The sequence below is a fragment of the Conger conger genome, chromosome 10 (assembly GCF_963514075.1).
Source record: "Conger conger chromosome 10, fConCon1.1, whole genome shotgun sequence".
Lineage (NCBI taxonomy): Eukaryota > Metazoa > Chordata > Actinopteri > Anguilliformes > Congridae > Conger > Conger conger.
This window is the reverse complement of record NC_083769.1, coordinates 12738413-12759818: the sequence shown is the minus strand read 5'-3', so window position 1 is coordinate 12759818 and position 21406 is coordinate 12738413. Positions and strand designations below refer to the sequence as shown.

General features: G+C 42.9%; 3 protein-coding genes across 3 annotated transcripts; 1 reads left to right on the top strand and 2 right to left on the bottom strand.

Annotated features, from left to right (window-relative positions):
• The first annotated feature begins 762 nt into the window (after positions 1-762).
• On the top strand, positions 763-5172 carry LOC133138454 (GTPase IMAP family member 9-like). Its single transcript, XM_061257229.1, has 3 exons — positions 763-826; positions 1459-1533; positions 1717-5172. The coding sequence occupies exons 1-3, from the start codon at positions 787-789 to the stop codon at positions 2637-2639; spliced, it is 1038 nt and encodes a 345-aa protein (XP_061113213.1). The 5' UTR covers positions 763-786; the 3' UTR covers positions 2640-5172.
• A 540-nt stretch (positions 5173-5712) lies between these two features.
• On the bottom strand, positions 5713-11603 carry LOC133138451 (tubulin alpha chain-like). The gene is made up of 4 exons (XM_061257228.1): positions 11464-11603; positions 7291-7513; positions 7050-7198; positions 5713-6937 (listed from the first exon to the last, which is right to left on the bottom strand). The coding sequence occupies exons 1-4, from the start codon at positions 11464-11466 to the stop codon at positions 5960-5962; spliced, it is 1353 nt and encodes a 450-aa protein (XP_061113212.1). The 5' UTR covers positions 11467-11603; the 3' UTR covers positions 5713-5959.
• Positions 11604-14074: 2471 nt separating this feature from the next.
• LOC133138624 (tubulin alpha-1A chain-like) lies at positions 14075-17313 on the bottom strand. The gene is made up of 4 exons (XM_061257534.1): positions 17185-17313; positions 15531-15753; positions 15288-15436; positions 14075-15175 (listed from the first exon to the last, which is right to left on the bottom strand). The coding sequence occupies exons 1-4, from the start codon at positions 17185-17187 to the stop codon at positions 14195-14197; spliced, it is 1356 nt and encodes a 451-aa protein (XP_061113518.1). The 5' UTR covers positions 17188-17313; the 3' UTR covers positions 14075-14194.
• Between the last annotated feature and the right edge of the window lie 4093 nt (positions 17314-21406).

Genomic DNA, 21406 nt, shown 5'->3' with positions numbered 1-21406 from the left:
ATGGCAGCATGAGCACGTCCACATAATTCCTGTGTCACCAGCAAATTCGTTGTTGACAGCGCCTCTCTTGTGAGTAGTGCTCCCTCACAAACGAGCGCTTTACGAAGATTATAGTTAAGTTTATAATTAACGTTTGTATTCCTTGTGTTAAAGCAGCACAAGCACCTCCACATATTCATGTGGCAGCAGCATAAGCACGTCCACATAATTCATGTGTCACCAGCAAATTCGTTGTTGACAGCGCCTCTCTTGTGAGTAGTGCTCCCTCTCCGGTTCAATGTGCAACAGCGCCGTTTCTCGTAAACGAGCCATTTCGAAGAAGCCTACTTGTGCTAACACGTGTTTGCCAGTTACATTATTATTCGATTCTTGCGTCTGCTCAAAATTAACGCCATACTTCGGATAAAAATGTGTTCTCTTGCTTGGTGAAACGTAGTGTCACGAACGAAGCGAGTTGAAATGGTCAACTCTGTCCAAAAGAGCTCGCGTGTCATGACTCCTGTATGTCGTTGAAGGTTTCGACGTCACTATTTTACCATTAATTTGAACTGATAAATTGTTCATGGTGGCCGAAAAATAGGTAGAACGTTTAGAGAAGTACTTAACGAAATGTAAGCTTAGTATGAACTTTGTTCTTTTTTGTAAAAGCAATAGAGTATCCAACTATTCAAGCAGTATATCCTATCACTTCAGTGCCTGAAGGGGGCGTTATCATCAGAAATATATACTTTTTGTTGTGACGCATTTCTCGGCACTCAAATCCTGAGACGCTAAGTAGCAGAAAGGATGCAGAGAGGACAGCCAAACCCCGAATTTGAGACTGACGGTATGGTATTTTTTCCTTTGAGATTTTCTCTCTTGGGTTATTGGCCTATTTTAATGTTGAGAAGTAGTCGACGACCACCGAGAGACATTTTTAGCTTTTTTGGCCGTTGTCTCTTTTGTGATTCAATAAAGGAGAAGCAATAACGTTGCGTAATATTTATGTATTTATTCGTGTGCTGAGAATGAGAAGGTTCTATCTGCGTCTATCTGAGAGTTTTGAGATATTGAGCTTCAAAGATTCCAAGATGAACGGGCTCCAACCAGATACGACTTTTGTTTTGTTTTTTCATACTTTTAAGCAGCATTTTTGCATACAACTTTGTGCCTGTATTTAGTGCCCTATAAACAACGCTATTACGCTCACTCATTTTTTTCAAAAAGGTCAGAACCTTCTCATTTTCGGCTCACATTTCATCAAGTGCTGAAAAAAAGTTTTGAACAGGCACTGGTCTGGTTTTGTGATGCATAATCTCTGTTGTGTGTTCAGACTGTGAGGAAAATGATGTTCAGCACACATGAGTCTGTCACTTCAGAGCAATAGTTTGAATTGCTGATATCGATGATTTCCACAAAAGTTGTTTTAAATTGTGATTTGTTTGGTCATCTATTCCTCAACACTGGTTGCTATTGCAGACTTTCGTCACTGGCAAAGGGAGTTTAGTCAACAACAAAAAGTTGTGGATTCCCAGAGGCCAAGCCCACCAAGAGGTTATGTAAATTTTTGCTTTTGATCTGTAGCTTAAAGCCTTTATACTTTTCCTTGAAATAAGTAATAATTAAGTAATCAAAATGTTGGAAATGCCAGTTAGTAAATAGTTATAATTTCTCTAATTATGTTTGCTCTTATTCTTTTTGTGTTGACTTCTTTATGTTGCCTCAATGTTCTTGTAGAGCCAGTTCGACGAATTGTGCTAATTGGAAAGACAGGACATGGAAGGAGCGCATCCGGAAACACTATCCTGGGATGCACCAGAAGAGAGGACTGGAAATTTAAGGTTACAACAGGCGTGACATCTGGACTGCAGCAGTGTGAAAAACATGAAACTGTCAGATTTGGGAAAAGGCTTGTCGTGATTGACACCCCGGGGTTATTTGACACAAATTCAGATTGCACTGAAACAGAGATCGGGAGGTGTGTGTGTCTGTCTCAACCAGGCCCGCATGTCTTCCTCCTCGTCATCGGTATAAACACTAGGTACACTACGGAGGAGAAAGAAACCATTGAACATTTTGAGCGGATGTTTGGTGAGATGGTAAAGCCATACACCATCGTTCTTTTTACAGGGATGGACGAATTGGAATATGGTGGGGAGACACTTGAGGAGCGATTAAGTAGGGATGAACAGTTTAGGAATCTTGTACAGAAGTTTGGGAATAAATACCATGGAATAAATAACAGAAGACATGACGATGAACAAGTGAGGAAGCTTGTTGACAAAATAGAGGATGTATTGAACGACAATGAGGGGCATTTTTACACCAATAATATGTACGAAACTGCTTCCATTGAACTTCACAGGGAGATTGAAAACATTCTGAGGGAAAAGTTGCCAGATATCATAGACAGAGAGCAAAGATGTAGGAGTGCTGCAGAGATTGATAACCTCTGGTGTGAAGAGGTTAAAGCAACTGTAGAGAAAGCAACTTGCATCGTTGCAACAATTTTGAGAAATAAGGGATTCATATCAATCTGTGCTTTACTTGGTGCAGGGGCAGCATTGTGTGCGGCAGGCCCCGCTGTTGCTGCTATTGCAGCAGGGGCAGGAGTAGGAGCAGGAGTCGCTTTTGGCTACAAAAAATACTATAAAAAATAGGCATCAATGAACTGGAATATTTTCTCAAGTGTTCTCAGAAATCTTACTGGGAAAATGACATTAATTAATCCTTCTTGGCAGGATGCATTAAAGTTAATCAATTCAGCAGTTATTATTATTATTATTATTATTATTATTATTATTATTTTTATTATTATTAGTAGTAGTAGTAGTAGTAGTATTAGTAGGGTAGTAGTAGTTGTATTAATAGTATTATTATATTGCCTGTTTATGTTCAAAGTGGGCTGCTTGTCTGCAGCAGCTTTTTATTAATGACAATGATATTCCCAAATCTACATTTGATAAATTGGACAGGCTCATTTCAAAATTAATATGGCAAGGAAAGCGACCAAGACTAAAAACATTACAGCTACTTAAATCACATGGAGGGCTGAAACTTCTGAACCTAAGATATTTTTTCCGGGCTGCACAGTTAAAACCTTTAACAATATGGATTCAGGAGTTTTCATATACGCGCTGGCTCAACATGTCTTATGTAAAATTGTAAAAAAGAAAATGTAAAATTCTGTAAATATAGGATGGCATCGCTTTTTAAATTGGGTTATTCAGTTCATACTGCATAATTGTTATATAGCGCTATTTTCCCCCTTTTACTTGCATCTACATTTCTATCCCCAATTAATTGCATTGAATTAACGTCAGCCATCCTAGGTAATATTAAACACAGACAGCTCCTAACCTAACGCAGGCAATAATTATTAACATGTGGAACGACAATAGGACTGTGAGCTTTGTTTACACTTTACAGTTCCGTTTTAATGCTGGCATTTCGTCTCTGCTTGATTATACACAAACGTTGTTGTTAAACCTACAAATAGAACAAACTAATCTTTCTGAACGATTCATGTCTAAACTCAGTAGCTATTCACATACCGAACTGTCAATTGTACGTGCTGAAACACAATTTCAGCTTGTGGACTGAGATAATTAAATTAATTAACTGAACGGCTTCCCTTCGTCGTCCCTATTGGTCAGTGCTCTGTGTTTAATTTCGTTAAAAATCTAAATAAAAAGAGAGAGGACAAATCTCCTGTCCTCCTCCAGATCACCAGCAGAGGGCAGCAGGTTTGCACGTAATTAATACAAACCTGAGCAAATGAGACTTACCCGGCCTCCGAATAACACCGAGTAAGACTCTGTTTGTTAGAGAGAGTGAGCATGCGCACATTGATTTGAGCGATGCATTACATTACATTAATGTAATTTGGCTGACGCTCTTATCCTGAGCGACTTAGAGTTGATTTTAGACTAAGCAGGAGACAGCCCTCCCCGGGAGCAATGCAGGCTTAAGGGCTGTTATTGTGCCACAAAAATCAATGCAACTCATCACTTCCTTTCTGTTAAAACACCTTTGAAGATGGTCAGCCAGCCTTAGAATATTATCTGTCATACACCTTTGCACCCTGCCTGATGCATCCTCAAGGGCCTCAAGGCATCAACACATTGACGGTGGTTAGGGTGAGTTTTCTAGTCTTCACTCTGAAGCACTTTAGAGTGTCCAGAAAAGTACTATATGAATGCAATGATCTCTCTCTATGTTACCAAAGTGCCTAGCTAGCTTGCTAACGCGGCTACTGTTGTAGTGACTGGCTGGTTAAATTCAGTGATTTTCGTTCTTTTCAACAGTTAGCATAGTACAGCAAACAAAGTAGACGAAGGACATTTTTCCATAGATCGAAGGATATTTTCCTTCAACCGACAGCTGTTTTCAATATGTCGTCTGAGGTCCATGAACTGACGATCGTTTTCCTGAGATGTCGTCTGAGAACTGGTTCTCTTATCTTTGTGACTTCCCTGCAGTACATTATTCAGCAACAAAGACGATATTTTCATCCATGAATTTGGTGAATTTTAATTGAGCTAATTTTCTTGAGCCAATAGGTTGGTGCTCATTCGGTAAAAGACAACAATACACCCTGGACCAGTCACCAATTTATCGCAAGGCACACTCACCATTCATGCAAACCCAAAGCACCTTTGGGGCTTGTTTGAAGAGTCTAATTTGTGTGCGTTCTTCTTCCTTTGTATAATTTGTGTGTTTGGAGTAATTTTTTTGGATGGTGTTAATTTGTATAATTTACTATTTCATGAGGGATTATACCTAGTTGTTTTTGTATAGACTACTTGGTGTGTTCCTTAACCATATCAAGCATTACAGGATCATTCTGTTATCCTTGCCCGAGGTGGATGCACCAAGTACTAAACCACTATAATTCCACTATAATTATGGAACCGTTATTTTGGTGAAATCGATTTTTTTTTTATAAATTAAAGTTTGATTTTGGATGGCTCAGTTGAAACATTTATGAACAGTATTTTTCACAGGTAGGCATTTTTAATTTTAGTATTTTTGTGCATTGCCTGTGAGGGGAACCCACTGTATTTTACTTTACATGATGTTTAATTTTTGTTTAAGTAATATAATTGCGATGTTCTGTTGCAAAAGCTTTTTTTGGTCAGACCGGCCTTCTGTAAAATGTGTGAATAAAAATCACATTTATAAATCAAACAAGTATTTGACTGTGGGTGGAAACCCTATAGGGGAACAGACAAACTCCACACAGCAATGCCCTCTTGCTGTGAGGTGACAGCGCTACCCACTGCCCCACCTTGCCATCCATTGATGTTGTAAGAGAGCTTGAATGAACTAGGAATATTGGTTTTGTGTAAATCCTTTATAAATGGTAAATGGTTGGCATTTATATAGCACCTTTATCGAAAGCACTGTACAATTGATGCTTCTCATTCACCCATTCATACACACACTCACACAGCGACGGCGATTGGCTGCCATGCAAGCCACCGACCAGCTCGTCAGGAGCATTTCGGGGTTAGGTGTCTTGCTCAGGGACACTTCGACACAGCCCAGGCGGCAACCCTCCAACTGCCAGACAACTGCTGTTACTGCCTGTGCCATGTCGCCCTGTCTCCCTTTATTAAATGCCAGGCTTTTACTTCTCAAGGTCAACAGATTATTATTCCTTATTAGCTGTACTGATTCACTAATTGACACTTTCATGCCTAAGTTCTTCTCTGCAACAAATGCACACAATTCTTTTTTTGATAAAAATTTTATGTGATGGGAAATAAATAATATGCCAAAACATTAAATTAAATCAAACACCATGATCACAGATCTGACAACTATCAAACAGTTAATCTTTTAAAGATTCTTACTATGTGATTACAAAGAGCCTGCCATCCTGCCACCTCCCACCTTCCACAGATGTCAGTAGATTCACGTATGGATAAAATGAGATTTTATAGTGAGTTATTTCCACGTAAGTGTAGCACCTTTACTACTCCTCTCCCTCCTCTTCTCCTTCGCCTTCGATGGAGTCAACCCCCACCTCCTCATAATCCTTCTCCAGGGCGGCCATGTCTTCTCTGGCCTCAGAGAACTCTCCCTCCTCCATGCCCTCTCCCACGTACCAGTGCACGAAGGCGCGCTTGGCGTACATCAGATCGAACTTGTGGTCCAGGCGGGCCCAGGCCTCGGCGATAGCGGTGGTGTTGCTCAGCATGCACACCGCTCTCTGCACCTTGGCCAGGTCTCCACCAGGAACCACGGTGGGCGGCTGGTAGTTGATGCCAACCTTGAAACCAGTGGGGCACCAGTCCACAAACTGGATGGTGCGTTTGGTCTTGATGGTGGCGATGGCGGCGTTTACGTCTTTGGGCACCACGTCACCACGGTACAACAGGCAGCAGGCCATGTACTTGCCATGACGGGGATCGCATTTCACCATCTGATTGGCTGGTTCAAAGCAGGCATTGGTGATCTCTGACACAGAAAGCTGCTCATGGTAAGCCTTCTCAGCAGAGATCACTGGGGCATAGGTAGCCAGAGGGAAGTGGATTCGGGGATAGGGCACCAAGTTGGTCTGGAACTCTGTCAGATCAACATTGAGGGCACCATCGAATCGTAGGGAGGCTGTGATGGAGGACACAATCTGGCTAATGAGCCGGTTGAGGTTGGTGTAGGTGGGGCGCTCGATATCGAGGTTTCTACGGCAGATGTCATAGATGGCCTCGTTGTCGACCATGAAGGCGCAGTCAGAGTGCTCTAAGGTGGTGTGGGTGGTCAGGATGGAGTTGTAGGGCTCCACCACAGCTGTGGACACCTGGGGAGCTGGGTAGATGGAGAACTCCAGCTTGGATTTCTTGCCGTAGTCAACGGACAGGCGTTCCATCAGCAGGGAGGTGAAACCAGAGCCAGTACCTCCTCCAAAGCTGTGGAAGACCAGGAAGCCCTGCAGGCCTGTGCACTGGTCCGCCTGGGGAGAGAGTGGAGCCACATTACTGCTGGAGAAGACCTGGTATGGCTCAACACGCAAGGCCTGCATATATACCGCCCTCCAGTCTCACAGGGCTCAGACAGATACCCACCAGTTTGCGGATCCTGTCCAGCACCAGGTCGATGATCTCTTTGCCGATGGTGTAGTGGCCGCGAGCGTAGTTGTTGGCAGCATCTTCTTTTCCAGTGATGAGCTGCTCAGGGTGGAACAGCTGGCGGTAAGTCCCAGTGCGCACCTCATCTGGGGAGACAGACAGAGACACAGGAGTTAGCAGGACAGCTCTGGGACACGTGACAAACTCATTTCTGCAGGCCAAGGATAAGATTACTTACCAATTACAGTGGGCTCCAGATCCACAAACACAGCCCTGGGGACGTGCTTGCCTGCTCCCGTCTCACTGAAGAAGGTGTTGAAGGAGTCGTCCCCTCCTCCGATGGTCTTATCACTGGGCATCTGCCCGTCCGGCTGGATGCCGTGCTCCAGGCAATAGAGCTCCCAGCATGCATTGCCAATCTGGACACCAGCCTGGCCCACGTGGATGGAGATGCACTCACGCTGGGGAGAGGGGGGGAAGAAGCGATGAACTTCAGATCTCTATGAAAACATTGCACATACATTGAGCTCCATAATATTTGTGACAAAGACATAGTTTTTCTTGATTTGGCTCTATACTTCAATCAAAACAATTCACATGTGGTAAATTGCACATTCTCAGCTGTTATTTAAGGGTATTTGTACTCTGTCTATTGTCCATTTTGGGGCACCATAAATTCTTGGATATGTTAATGTCATGTAAATGAAGGTAGTCCTGTTCAGTATGTTATTGCATATCCTTTGCATACAATGACTGCTCGGTGTCTATCACCCATGGATATCAGCAGGTGCTGAGCTTCTTCACTGGTGATGCTCTGCCAGGCCTGTACTGCTGCCATCTTCAGCTCCTGCTTGTTTTGGGGCTTAGTTGCCTTTTTTTTTTTCTCTAGCATATAAAATGCATGTTCAATTGTATTCAGATTAGGTGAATGATTTGGTCAGTCAAGAATTTTCCAGCTTTTGGCTTTGAAAACCCCTTTGTTGCTTCAGCAGTTTGGGATCATTGCTGGAAGCAGTGTCTAATGAGTCTGGGTACTTTCATTCTGCTGCTGCTATTGGCGATTACACCATCAATAAAGACAAGTGAGCCAGTATCTGTGGCAGCCATACAAGTCAAAATCATTACACCCCCACCAAGTGAATCTTGGTCTGGTATGCCTCCAAGATCTTTTTCCAGATCTTTAAGGTGCTGTGAACTGACCATACTAACTAGTGCCATAAGCCCGGTAATTCTGTGAATGAAGACAGTAGTCAGTGACATCCAGTACTGTGCAAAAGTCTTAGGCACCTGTATAACATTCTGTACAGATACGATTCAGGGTCGCAGGGGGGCTGGAGCCTATCCCAGCATACTTTGGGCGAAAGGCAGGAATACACCCTGGACAGGTCGCCAGTCCATCGCAGGGCACACACACCATTCACTCACACAATCATACCTACGGGCAATTTAGACTCTCCAATCAGCCTAACCTGCATGTCTTTGGACTGTGGGAGGAAACCGGAGTACCCGGAGGAAACCCACGCAAACATGGGGAGAACATGCAAACTCCACACAGAGAGGCCCCGGCCGACGGGGATTCGAACCCAGGACCTCCTTGCTGTGAGGCGGACTAATTGCATTTGACTAATAAGAAACACCTGTGAAGCTATTTGTCTGAGAAAAGTCTGAGACCTAGACTTTTTTATATATATATGTTTTTTTTTTGTGTGTGTTAGTATAAAAGAACACATTTGAGATTTTAAAATATTCATTTTCCAAAAGATTTAATTTTACAGAGACATTTTTGTATTTAATTTAAAAAAAGTAACATATTACTGTAAGCAATTGACTACTTTTTACATAAAAACTTGATCAAGGCTGTCTGAGATCAGAAGCAACAAAAGTCTGCAGAGGAACTGTGGCAAGTTGTCCAACATGCTTGGAATAACCTCCCTGCTGATTGTCTTATAAAACTGCAGGACAGCAAAGCTGAAGGGTGGTCACAAAAAATATTGATTCGATTCAGTTTTTAACTATTCTGCCAAATTACTAATAAAATGTATAGTACGTTTATTTAGGACCTTTCATTGAATTATTTTTTAAGAATCTCATCTGTACAGAATGTTATACAGGTGCCTAAGACTTTTACACAGTACTATACAGACTTCAAGAAGTCATGGCATGCAAACAATATGCAACAAACTACAAAACATGACTATTTTATTTGACATTATGTTAATATGTCTCAAACATTGGAATTGGGGGCTATGTATAAAAAGTACTGTATATACTACATGGTGAAACCAATGTACAAAAATACCCTTTAATAAAAGCTGAGGATCTGCACTTTGACCACGTATGACTTGTTTGATTACAAACGGAGGAAATAAAACATTAATAGGAAAAAGCAGAAAGAGGCAAGGTGTGTCCAAACTTTTGACTGGTACTGTATATAAAGTGTAATGTAATTTCTACATCGCAAAACATATAGAAATATATATGCTGTAAAATGTATATCAGGCATAAATTTGGGCAGCCTGTAGCCTTGTGGCTAAAGTACCTGACCGGGACTTGGAGGGTTGGTGGTTCAAGCAATGATGTAGCCACGATAAGACCCATACAGCTGTTGGACCCTTGAGCAAGGCTCTTAACCCTGCATTAATCCAGGGGGGATTGTACCTTGCTTAGTCTAATCAATTGCAGGTTTCTTTGTATAAAAGCATCAACTAAATAACAAATTGTTATATAAAAATGCCCTTTAATAAAAGCTGAGAATCTGCATTGTAATCATGTGTGATTACAAATCTAAAATTTTGGAGCACAGTGCCAAGTTCTCTATGATAGAGATCTCATATCTCTATGATATACATATTTATAAACATTATGGAGCTCACTGATGACTAAATATCTACATTTAATGTGCCCTGCTTAGGAGATGCATCCCTTTTTATAAACCGGATAGAGCATTGAAGATGAAGAGCATTTTTAAACAGCGAAAACTGCTCCGATGCTTCAGCCCAGACAAAGATCTCTCATACTGCTTTAAATGCTAGGTGTAGTCATGTTACCAGTCTTATTTTGTCTTTGTTGCAAATTTGTTTGGACGGAGCACTAACATGTCATTCTGCAGTTGGTAGTAGCCTGCTCACCTACTGCTGAGTTCTTGAAAGATCTAGAAGATTGTTTGGGTGTGGTATATCCCTGTAAGGGGGGGGAGCTCAATGTGCCTGACAATAATGCTTGCATAGGAACGGTAGTTTTAGAAATGTATGCTTCATCTCTTCTATCTGGGAAGATTTTCTTCTTTCGGGTTTATTTCATATTTATCTAGGTCAGCTAGTTGCAGCCTGCTGCTGCATTAAAGTCTGATGAGACGAGAGGTCGATTCCACCCTAGACCTACTCCCCATCTGCTAGGAGCCCCGTTGAAGGCTGCTGAAACCATTTACAACCATAGCTTTTTATTTAATTCATTTTCAATGTGAAGCAGCATCCTTATGTCGTCATTGTTCATTTGAAATCATAATTTCTGTTGCTGGATTAAAAAACCCTGTTGTCTCACTGTAACTGTTGTACACTCTTCAGAATGTACAATACATTAGATTAGTGGGGGACAAGCAATCTAAAGTAGCCAACACAAAAATACTGATACTTTAAACAAGTCTGCGTCAGTGATTAGAGGGTTTTTTTGGTCTGTATATAGCCTACCGATTTGTCTTTTTTTTAAGAAATCCATGATTAAATGCGATCATGCGGGGAAACGGCTGCATACAGCTAGTATCGGTTCTCCACATCTGCATTTTTACCTTCCCAGCCGTAACAACACCTGCCGAGTGATGTCCTCGAAATTATTCACTCACTGTAATCTCAAAATAGGGCGCTTGGGAACGATTTGAGTCCACATTCCTACACTGGTTCCACGAATTATCGTTTCTATCGTTTTATGTAATAATCAGCTGTTTCTGTATAAGGTGGACAGAAACAGACTGGAAAAAAGAATTAGCCAACCCTCCCGATAAATGCTGCCATATACGTCATGACGGCTTATTCATGGAAGGCATACATGGAGGCGCGCGAGAGAACGTATATTTCTTTGTCTATCATTAATCCTGCGATTGCTGGTACGTAGAAGGGTCGAGTGAACGCTATTTGTAGCGGATTAGTGGTAGGCTATTCATTAGCTACCAATTTGTAGAGGCAAAAATGCAATTTCAACGCGTCAGCATGATACATTTACAGACAACGTCGAAGGAACAAATATCATGTCACCATTTTTCTGTCATGTCGGCCTTCTTGCGGCTTGTCAAAATTGCTGCATTAATTTGAAGGTCAAAAAAAATGTTTGAAAAAATATAAATATGATGTGCAGCAATAATGCCTAAGTGCATCCAGCCAATAACAGGAATCGTATAACTCATCGGAAAATGACTTACCATTTTGATTGCGCAGAGATGATGATGAGCCGGGAAAATAGAGAAGTGACGCTACTCGTCCAGACGGCGAAGAGTCGGCGCGAGTAACAGAAGCAGAAGCAACAGCAGAATCCTCGTATATATAGCTGGGAGGTTCCGTCCTGAATACATTAATATATTATTAGTGTTATCATGAGGTAAAACACCCAATCATCGCAACCTGCTGCAATTGTATTACTTATGAGAATTGAAGACAAATGACAAATATGTAGTCACTGTAGGCCTACAGTAGATATCATGTAATCAGAATGGTCGAGGAAATTCCTAGGTATTCTGCACGACTGATTTTTGCGTTGCTTTAATGTGGTGAATTATTTAATCGCTGTAGTCGACAAAAATAAATAAATAATTCACTGTCCATTAGAAACGGCAGCTTCGACAGGTGAAAGAACTACAACGCCGATATAGCCTAATTCTTGGGACTAGGCTATATGAAAAGCTAGTGTCCTGTCTTTTATAGGCTACGAATTTCAATTATGAACTGATTCATTTTCGCATTCAGATTAATCCCGAGGATAGTTGTCTAATTCCGTCAAATAGTAACGATATCAGTAAAATAATATCAGTTTGTGTCAATCAAGAGATTAATACAATGAGAATAGGCAAAATACATTGTTTAAAACAGTTGTGGCCATCGTGCAGTAATTCCTTGATACTTGAACCGTATCCTATTCTTTAGGGGGGGGGCGGGGGAAATAAGGAGGGAGGACTAAGGTAGAGAGAAAAGGTGTGTTTTTACATTGTACATTGTCTTTGTACATTGACCTTTCATAAACTAGCCTATTTTCGTTGTCAGTCCTGCCAGTGGCACTGCCGTAGAATATAGGCTACTGTGATAATTTAAAATGAACAGACGGGGAAATACAGTTGTCCCTTAAAAAACAGACAAATGGCATAGCTGGCAGTCTAACCCTTTGTGATTTCGTATTGTGGATGCATTCCTGTTCCCCTTACCGTCTGTGTGGCCTTCTCTTTATTTTACTCGTTCAAATCGATCATTGATGTTTCCCCCAAAACGTAAATATAAGGCTTCCTATCGCTGTGTAAGTGGTGTAGCTGCCGTAGTCCTTTTTATTATTTAAATACCAGGAACGACAGAAATATTGTCCCTATTCCCGATTAGAATGCCATTATCATCTGGTATCACTGAATTTACCTCATAAACTAAGCAGTGCTGTGACATGCATCTTAAATAAGGGTTGTTTGCTTCAAATGTAGGCTATGAAAACTTTTTGTTCTGAACTCTCAGAGGATGAAAGTAAACTACGAGTCGATTATGCTGTTATGGGCATTAATCTAGCAACCGTTGACTGGATTCTGTGGGAATTCAACAAAAAAAAAAAGCACCAATGAAAACACAATATTTAGATATTTACCTTACTGTGTAGCTTTTGCAAAACATTTTTAGCTCCAACACTGATACTGACAATAGTACGTTATCATTCTCATTTCATGCCGCTTCTCCTCACACCTTTGAGTTGCCAGTTGCATCATCGTTGGTACTATTAGGAATGGATCGATCATGCTTCCAGTCAGTCATCAGATCATACAGGCCAATTACAGACTGTCCCTGCCCAGTCCCCTGCCCCCTGTCGGGCTGATCGTCCAGTCCACACTGCCTGTCTGCACTGGCATGGAGGTACTGAACTTCCCAAGGTGCTCAACACAGCAGTCACTGATCATCTCCAGTAGACCCACCAGCATCCTGCCTCTGTTCCTATCCCCTCCTGCTAGTACTTATCTAATACATTTTGATGACTGTGATGGTATTGACAGTAGCACATATTGTGGACATAATGCAAACGTACATTTGTGCGCATTATTGGATTATGATGTATACCTGTATCAATGCTTCTAATATATCATGATGATGGCGGCACGGATGGTGCAGTGGGTAGCCCTGCCGCCTCACAGCAAGGAGGCCCTGGGTTCGAATCCCCGTCGGCCGGGGCCTCTCTGTGTGGAGTTTACATGTTCTCCCCGTGTCTGCGTGGGTTTCCTCTGGGTACTCCGGTTTCCTCCCACAGTCCAAAGGCATGCAGGTTAGGCTGATTTGAGAGTCTAAATTGCCCATAGGTATGAGTGTGTGAGTGAATGGTGTGTTTGCCTTGCGATGGACTGGCGACCTGTCCAGGGTGTATTCCTGCCTTTCGCCCAATGTATGCTGGGATAGCCTCCAGCCCCCCTGCGACCCTGTTCAGGATAAATGGGTTACGATAATGGATGAATGAATGAATGAATATCATGAGGATGCTGCTGCTGCTCTCTTGCATTGTAAGACATCTGCACAAGAGCATCTGCAAAATGAGAATCTTGTTTGTTTACTATGTGGATGAATACACTTGCTAAATACTAAAATATGTTTTGCAGAATTGCTTTGTCTCTCCCCTCACCCCAGCAGAAATGAACAAAAGTGGCTGCTGGTTTGCATGCTCTCTAGGGTCTGAACCCGAACACTAACCCAAGCCCAAATCAACATTTATTGTGACATGCGGAACAGACATATGCTTGATGAATAATACAATAAACAGATAACAAAAATCACTGTTCCAAGAAATCACAGTACAGGTGATCATTTTAGACTGGAATTTTTATTTATCAGCCCACACAATGGCTGCCAATGTTTGTTGAACTGTGACTGTGAAATGCGAATTGTGTTGATGTTTGCAGCCTGTAACTGAAATTCTCCAGTTTAGTACTCCTCTCCCTCCTCTTCTCCTTCACCTTCGATGGAGTCAACCCCCACCTCCTCATAATCCTTCTCCAGGGCGGCCATGTCTTCTCTGGCCTCGGAGAACTCTCCCTCCTCCATGCCCTCTCCCACGTACCAGTGCACGAAGGCGCGCTTGGCGTACATCAGATCGAACTTGTGGTCCAGGCGGGCCCAGGCCTCGGCGATAGCGGTGGTGTTGCTCAGCATGCACACCGCTCTCTGCACCTTGGCCAGGTCTCCACCAGGAACCACGGTGGGCGGCTGGTAGTTGATGCCAACCTTGAAACCAGTGGGGCACCAGTCCACAAACTGGATGGTGCGTTTGGTCTTGATGGTGGCGATGGCGGCGTTTACGTCTTTGGGCACCACGTCACCACGGTACAACAGGCAGCAGGCCATGTACTTGCCGTGACGGGGATCGCATTTCACCATCTGATTGGCTGGCTCAAAGCAGGCATTTGTGATCTCAGACACAGAAAGCTGCTCATGGTAAGCCTTCTCAGCAGAGATCACTGGGGCATAGGTAGCCAGAGGGAAGTGGATTCGGGGATAGGGCACCAAGTTGGTCTGGAACTCTGTCAGATCAACATTGAGGGCACCATCAAATCGTAGGGAGGCTGTGATGGAGGATACAATCTGGCCAATGAGCCTGTTGAGGTTGGTGTAGGTGGGGCGCTCGATATCGAGGTTTCTACGGCAGATGTCATAGATGGCCTCGTTGTCGACCATGAAGGCGCAGTCAGAGTGCTCTAAGGTGGTGTGGGTGGTCAGGATGGAGTTGTAGGGCTCCACCACAGCTGTGGACACCTGGGGAGCTGGGTAGATGGAGAACTCCAGCTTGGATTTCTTGCCGTAGTCAACGGACAGGCGTTCCATCAGCAGGGAGGTGAAACCAGAGCCGGTACCTCCTCCAAAGCTGTGGAAGACCAGGAAGCCCTGCAGGCCTGTGCACTGGTCCGCCTGGGGAGAGAGTGGAGCCACATTACTGCTGGAGAAGACCTGGTATGGGTCAACACGCAAGGCCTGCATATATACGGCCCTCCAGTCTCACAGGGCTCAGACAGATACCCACCAGTTTGCGGATCCTGTCCAGCACCAGGTCGATGATCTCTTTGCCGATGGTGTAGTGGCCGCGAGCGTAGTTGTTGGCAGCATCTTCTTTTCCAGTGATGAGCTGCTCAGGGTGGAACAGCTGGCGGTAAGTCCCACTGCGCACTTCATCTGGGGAGACGGACAGAGACACAGGAGTTAGCAGGACAGCTCCGGGACACATGTGACAAACTCATTTCTGCAGGCCAAGGATAAGATTACTTACCAATTACAGTGGGCTCCAGATCCACAAACACAGCCCTGGGGACGTGCTTGCCTGCTCCCGTCTCACTGAAGAAGGTGTTGAAGGAGTCGTCCCCTCCTCCGATGGTCTTATCACTGGGCATCTGCCCATTTGGCTGGATGCCGTGCTCCAGGCAATAGAGCTCCCAGCATGCATTGCCAATCTGGACACCAGCCTGGCCCACGTGGATGGAGATGCACTCACGCTGGGGAGATTAAAATGACAACTTCAGAATTCAAAGCTTAAATCTGCATAATTAAACCTAATCACTTCACACTATTTTCTTTTGTGTGTCAAATACAAGCAATTATGACGCTGAATCCAATTAAATAGGAACCTTTAACCCATCTGCATCTCTGTATATGGGACATCGCAGGAGCATTCATCTATACAAAAGGACAAGAACAATCATTAAGCTCATTATTTAAACTGAATTCATTATTTATGACAGCACTGAAGAAGAACCTGTCGGTTTCAGTATATTTGACACGTTTTTAACTATTGTGTGTGTACACCTGCTCTATTTGTCCAACAGCAATCAACAGAAAAGCCACACCAAAAACTGCAAGGTTTTTATTATTATTTGGTTGAGCTCTTTAGGACAGTTCCTTAAAAGAAAATGCCTGTGACTTTAACTGATAAAAACGAGCATGGGTACACTAAACAAAGGACTGATTCATACTACGGAGATTTTTCAATCGCACCGTTCTTTGCGGGCCTAAAATAGGTCAATCGCTCTAGCAAGTAGCTACATTTCCCCCTTGGACCCTACTGGGGATAATGTACGAAATTAATCCCAGGTCTCTTCTAATTGTTGCCTGACCAGGACGTACATTTTTAATGAATAAGTAGCGATGCTGATAGACTCTTCCTTTGCAGCTGTCACCAGATACTAAGGTTAGTATTTCCTTCACAAAACACGATCCAGTTCTACGTTTTACATCGCACGCCCGCACTCATCCCTGTTCGGTCTGGATATCAGATGCGTGCGGGGGTTGGCTAAAGGGATGGGGGCCAGATCTTTGCCCTAAAAATCCAAGTGACAGCCCCGCTTGCTAGCGCTAGGCCGGTTAAATCCAGATAATATATTCAGATCACATCGCATTTCTATCAAGCTGTCTTTGTCTGGAACTGGATTCCATTCGCCGCGAAATCACTACGCGGAGGTTCTCTTCAGTTTTGGGCACATTGTATCCCACATTGTATCCACACACCATTAAACATATAGCTTATTTTATATCTAGGCATCCTGCTGTTAATTTACCTCATTTTACAGGACATGTGTTATATCAATCGTATGTATTGTATTTCTCGGTTCTTTGGCGATACTAATGGTCTAGTCGGCTACTGACGCCTCCCGAATTCAGATTAATGATAAGAATATAACGGTAATATGCCACACAGTCGTTTCAGGCAAAAGGTAAACGAATAAGACTGTGGTAGCCTACATATTGTGAGATCAATGACGCCGTGCTTTCACCCTCTTCCTCTTTCTTTCATTTAATTTTCGGCATGTTTGAAGATCATAATTAACGTAGCCTACTATTTATATTTAGGTTATAATACAAACGCAAATATTGTTACATTGTAATTTATGTAAAACGTAGTCTTATTATAGAAAGATGTAAAATCTTACCATTGTATTTATTGGCAGGTGATAGTGAAGGTTGAAATTCCGTCCGAACGGAACGTCTTACAGTGCGACAGCAAGGAGGTCGATGTAAGAGAACTTGCGGTACATGGGTGTGAATGTGTTAATATATACAAGTGTTGCTGAGACGACCACGCCTGCTAAATTACTATTGGTCAAATCGACAACATCCTCCAGGATATGAGAAGCCTTTCTTTTCTCATTGGCTAAAATGAGAACATGGAAATATCTTCCTCCCACAGAACCGCACCCAGCTTTATAATTACTGGAAGCAGTTAGCCATCAATCACCCGTTGTACATACACCATTTAATTTCGTGCCGACGTGATTTCTGTCAGAGAACATTTGTAAAACGTTTTAAACAACTAAATACTGCCATTTCTGATTTTGGGTAATCTCTTTAAAAGCGTATTAATTTCTGCAACCTTGAGCGTAATCAGAACGGCATCCGACGACTGCTCTTAAAGTGTAAAGAAGAGGTAGCCAAGGCTTAGACTGACAAACTCCCTTAGACAAACTCTGGGATTGTGTGGTTTATTTCCTCACATTAATTTAACGAAACAGGACTGGCTGTGGATTAATAATAAAGGTTGCCAGGCTACACCGTTAAAATGAGCATTCGCGTTTAACATATGTTCTCGTAATCGGAGCTCCGCTCCTTCTCTACCAATCCCTCTAAATGCATTTTCACCTGATGTAATGAACCGAACTAATCATATTCTCCAACATAGAATCGGGTGTATGAGTGTCAGACATTTTTCGGAGAGAAACGGAAGCAGAAATAAAAACGAAAAATAAATTAAACAGGCTAGTCAAGATGAAATATGTGCATTTGAGGGTACATGTTTGTATGTCCATGTGTTTAAGCAATACAGTTGACATAAATACTCCACATACAATCAACCGATGCTTAATTCCTGTCTGTACGTGTATATTAGTGGTTTGGCAGCAGGCGGAATGGCTGCAGCTTGGATTGCTCAAATGGCCATTAAATAATAACATTTAATAAATAATAATCATAAAAATGTCTGCACTGCTCCAAGACACTTCAATTCTGTCTGTACACCACTGTTGTGGTGGTTGTCAAAACAATACAATCTCATATCACTGAAGTTAGACTGCAGAGATATTATAAATGTGAGAACTGTGTGGCAGTTTAGCAATGTAGCTACTCCATGTTATTTTCAGTTTGTAATACACTTTATTGCTTCTGTTGGGGATTTGTTTCTACATCCTTTACAGTACACAAGTGTTTGTAGGCAGATATGCAGTGCAATAATGACCTTGATGGCTGATGACTGCATTGGCTAAGATTCGAGATTATGAATATCAGAAATGACCTATGAACCCAGTTTGGATTGAATGGCAGTGTACCATTGTCCTGAGGGCCGTTGCTCATATTGAATAGTACTTTTGCCTAGTACTTTCGTTTACCGAGGAAAAAACTGTGACTTATATTGATTGTTAAGGCTGTGGGTGTGTGTGAGACAATGCTTTTCAGATTCAAAATTAAAACCTGGGAAAAATGTTGTATATTAGACTCTAAGCAATTGTGTCTGTAGTCTCCTTTGAGCATCAAAAAAGGTAGAAAAATTGAATTTCATATCAGCATATTCAGGTCAGCTGTCAGAAGTACAGTTTGAAAAAAAAATGCATCTCTGAACTCAAAGATCACTCATCATGAATGACATCATTGAGAAAAGAAACTAGCTCATGTAGAGCTCCATTGCTTCCTGCAGCCAAACAAAAGACCCAGAGTAAAGCCATAGGATGCTGTAAGATGTATTCTGGGTGAAGACACCCAGCCCCCTCCTCCGGACTCCCAACTGCCACTCGGCCTGTTGCCTAGAAACCCCTGAGTAAGCCAGCCCCCATTAAGCTCTTTTTTTTCTGGGAGTCACATGACCTGACCTCAATGGCAGCACTAATGGCCGGAATTCAGCTGGCTCTGGGGGTGGGGTGGGGGGCCAACACTGGTCAGTCCCTCCTCCACATGGTGAGAATGAGTACTCTCCTGACCCCTTTTTATTTATTATTTGTCATTTTTTAATTATTATATTTATTTATTTTTATTTATCTTTACTTTTACAACAGGGGTATGTCATGATGATTGAGTTCACCCAGTAAAACCAGGCACAGCTGTTTTTATTTTGGTCCATGTTCCAGTTTGGGAAAGGTTCCAAATTTTACTCTGTGAATTTACCCCACCGGAAATCCTACTAAGGTATGCAATCACTTTTCTAAGGAAAACCTGCCCAGACCTGGTCTTATCTTTGACATGACAAATGAAAGTGTTAATTTCCTGCTTACAGATTCAGCAATCGGAAGTTATCTTGCCATAACTACATTCAGGAAGCAGGGAAAAGACAATCTATTTGTGATTTAAAGTTACAATCTATTTGTGATTCAAAGTTTAAAATCTGATTGAATCCAGGCCTGTACCATAGCCCTGATTCATAGTGTTTTAGGACATGCAATGTGCACATCCAAAATTAGCCCCCATGCCATGCAAGAGGTGATTCATTCACACATATACCCACACACATTTCACTGCATACACACGATCACACACACAGACACGCCCTCTCACTGTGCACAGACACACACTCACACACACATACCCTCACACTGTGCACACACTGCGCACACACACACTCACTGCGCACACACAGACACACCCTCTCACTGTGCACACACAGACACACACGCTGCGCACACACACACAGCCTGGTTAAAGGATGACCTGGTTGTTTCAGGCTCATTACTGCAGGGAGGACTGTAGGCCTTTTGTGGGGCTGCGCAGTCTCCTGGCTGTGTCCCTGGGAGGCATGGGGCAGTCAGAACAGCTCTCAGGCTGACAGTGTCTCATTGTGTCCCAAAGGAGGTGCATCAAATCACAGCTCTTTATCTCATCGGGACACGCCCCTTTTGTTCAGAGAAAAGGACTGTGACCGACTTTGTGTGACCCACCGTATGAGAGTACATCACGGCGAAGATCTACTGTGAAGCTCAGATTTTAAACCCACCCAGAGAAAAGGTCCTGAAAACAAGGACAATGCTTCCTGTAAACACCTTTATTTACATGCACGCAGGATAGCTTTACAGACTCATGTGAACGCCTAATTCCAGGACAGATTCCTTTTTGCAATAATCAATTTGCAATAAGGCATTTCCCAAATGGCAGAAACACAGTGGATGTTTCCTGCTGTATCTCTCCCAGCTTCTGCTGTGATAAATGGGAACGCCATTTCCTCCTTACATGTTTCCCTCTGGTTGTTGCTAACAACAGTGTGAGTTTGCGAGCTTCATGGCGGGGTCTTGTAATCTGCCAGCCCGTGCATTAGGTGCTAAGGAAAGGCCATGGTTGTCGTAGGGCGATGCCTTTAACTGCCATGGACAAAGAGGAGATATTTTCATCATAAAGATAACTCTCTCCTCCCTATACTTGCTGTGTGGGTTTCAGGAGCCAATGCCGAGTTCCCCCTTTATGCTGAAAAGGAAGGGCTTGCGGCTTAAATCGGACTCATGTTCGATCATTCTCCCAGAGGAGCTTCCTGTTTACCACCAATCGGCTCTCTCTGCAGCCAAGCGCTCATCTCTCCAGCCAATCAGGGTGGACTGATGGACTGACCCTCTCTTTTCAGTTCTCTCATTTCTCCTCTCAGACTGAGAGTGCTGTAAATCAATACTGCTAATGCATTTTGCTCAAGTTTCCTCTGCAGTACTTACCAGCACTGAGAAACGCAACTCTTCCCTGAGGTAATAACTATTGTACCCTCCCTGTTACACTCTTCCAGCTGGTCCCATTATAATCACCAGAGACATGACTCACGGTTATGAGTGTGAGGTCATAGTGGCGAGGATGAGGAGAAGTCCATGTGGACAGTCTGGATTTCTGCTCTGCAAGAGCTGTTATCAAGCTCATGGAACAGATCAACTGTGACCCTGATCCTCCAATCAATGGACTGAAGAAGGTACCAGACCGCACACCATGTCTGCATTCTCTGTGATTATGTTTCATTTGTTGTAATGGGTTAGGGCCTGCTCTGTAAAAAGAAAGAGTAAAGAAAAAAAATCTAAGGGATACTGAGGTGGGAGCTAAATCAAAGGCGTCCAAACTGGATTCAAAAGGCTAAATCCTATTCGGAAATCCGTGCCGTAATTTCCTGACTACACTCAAAATCCTTTATTGTCGTTCAAAGCCTGT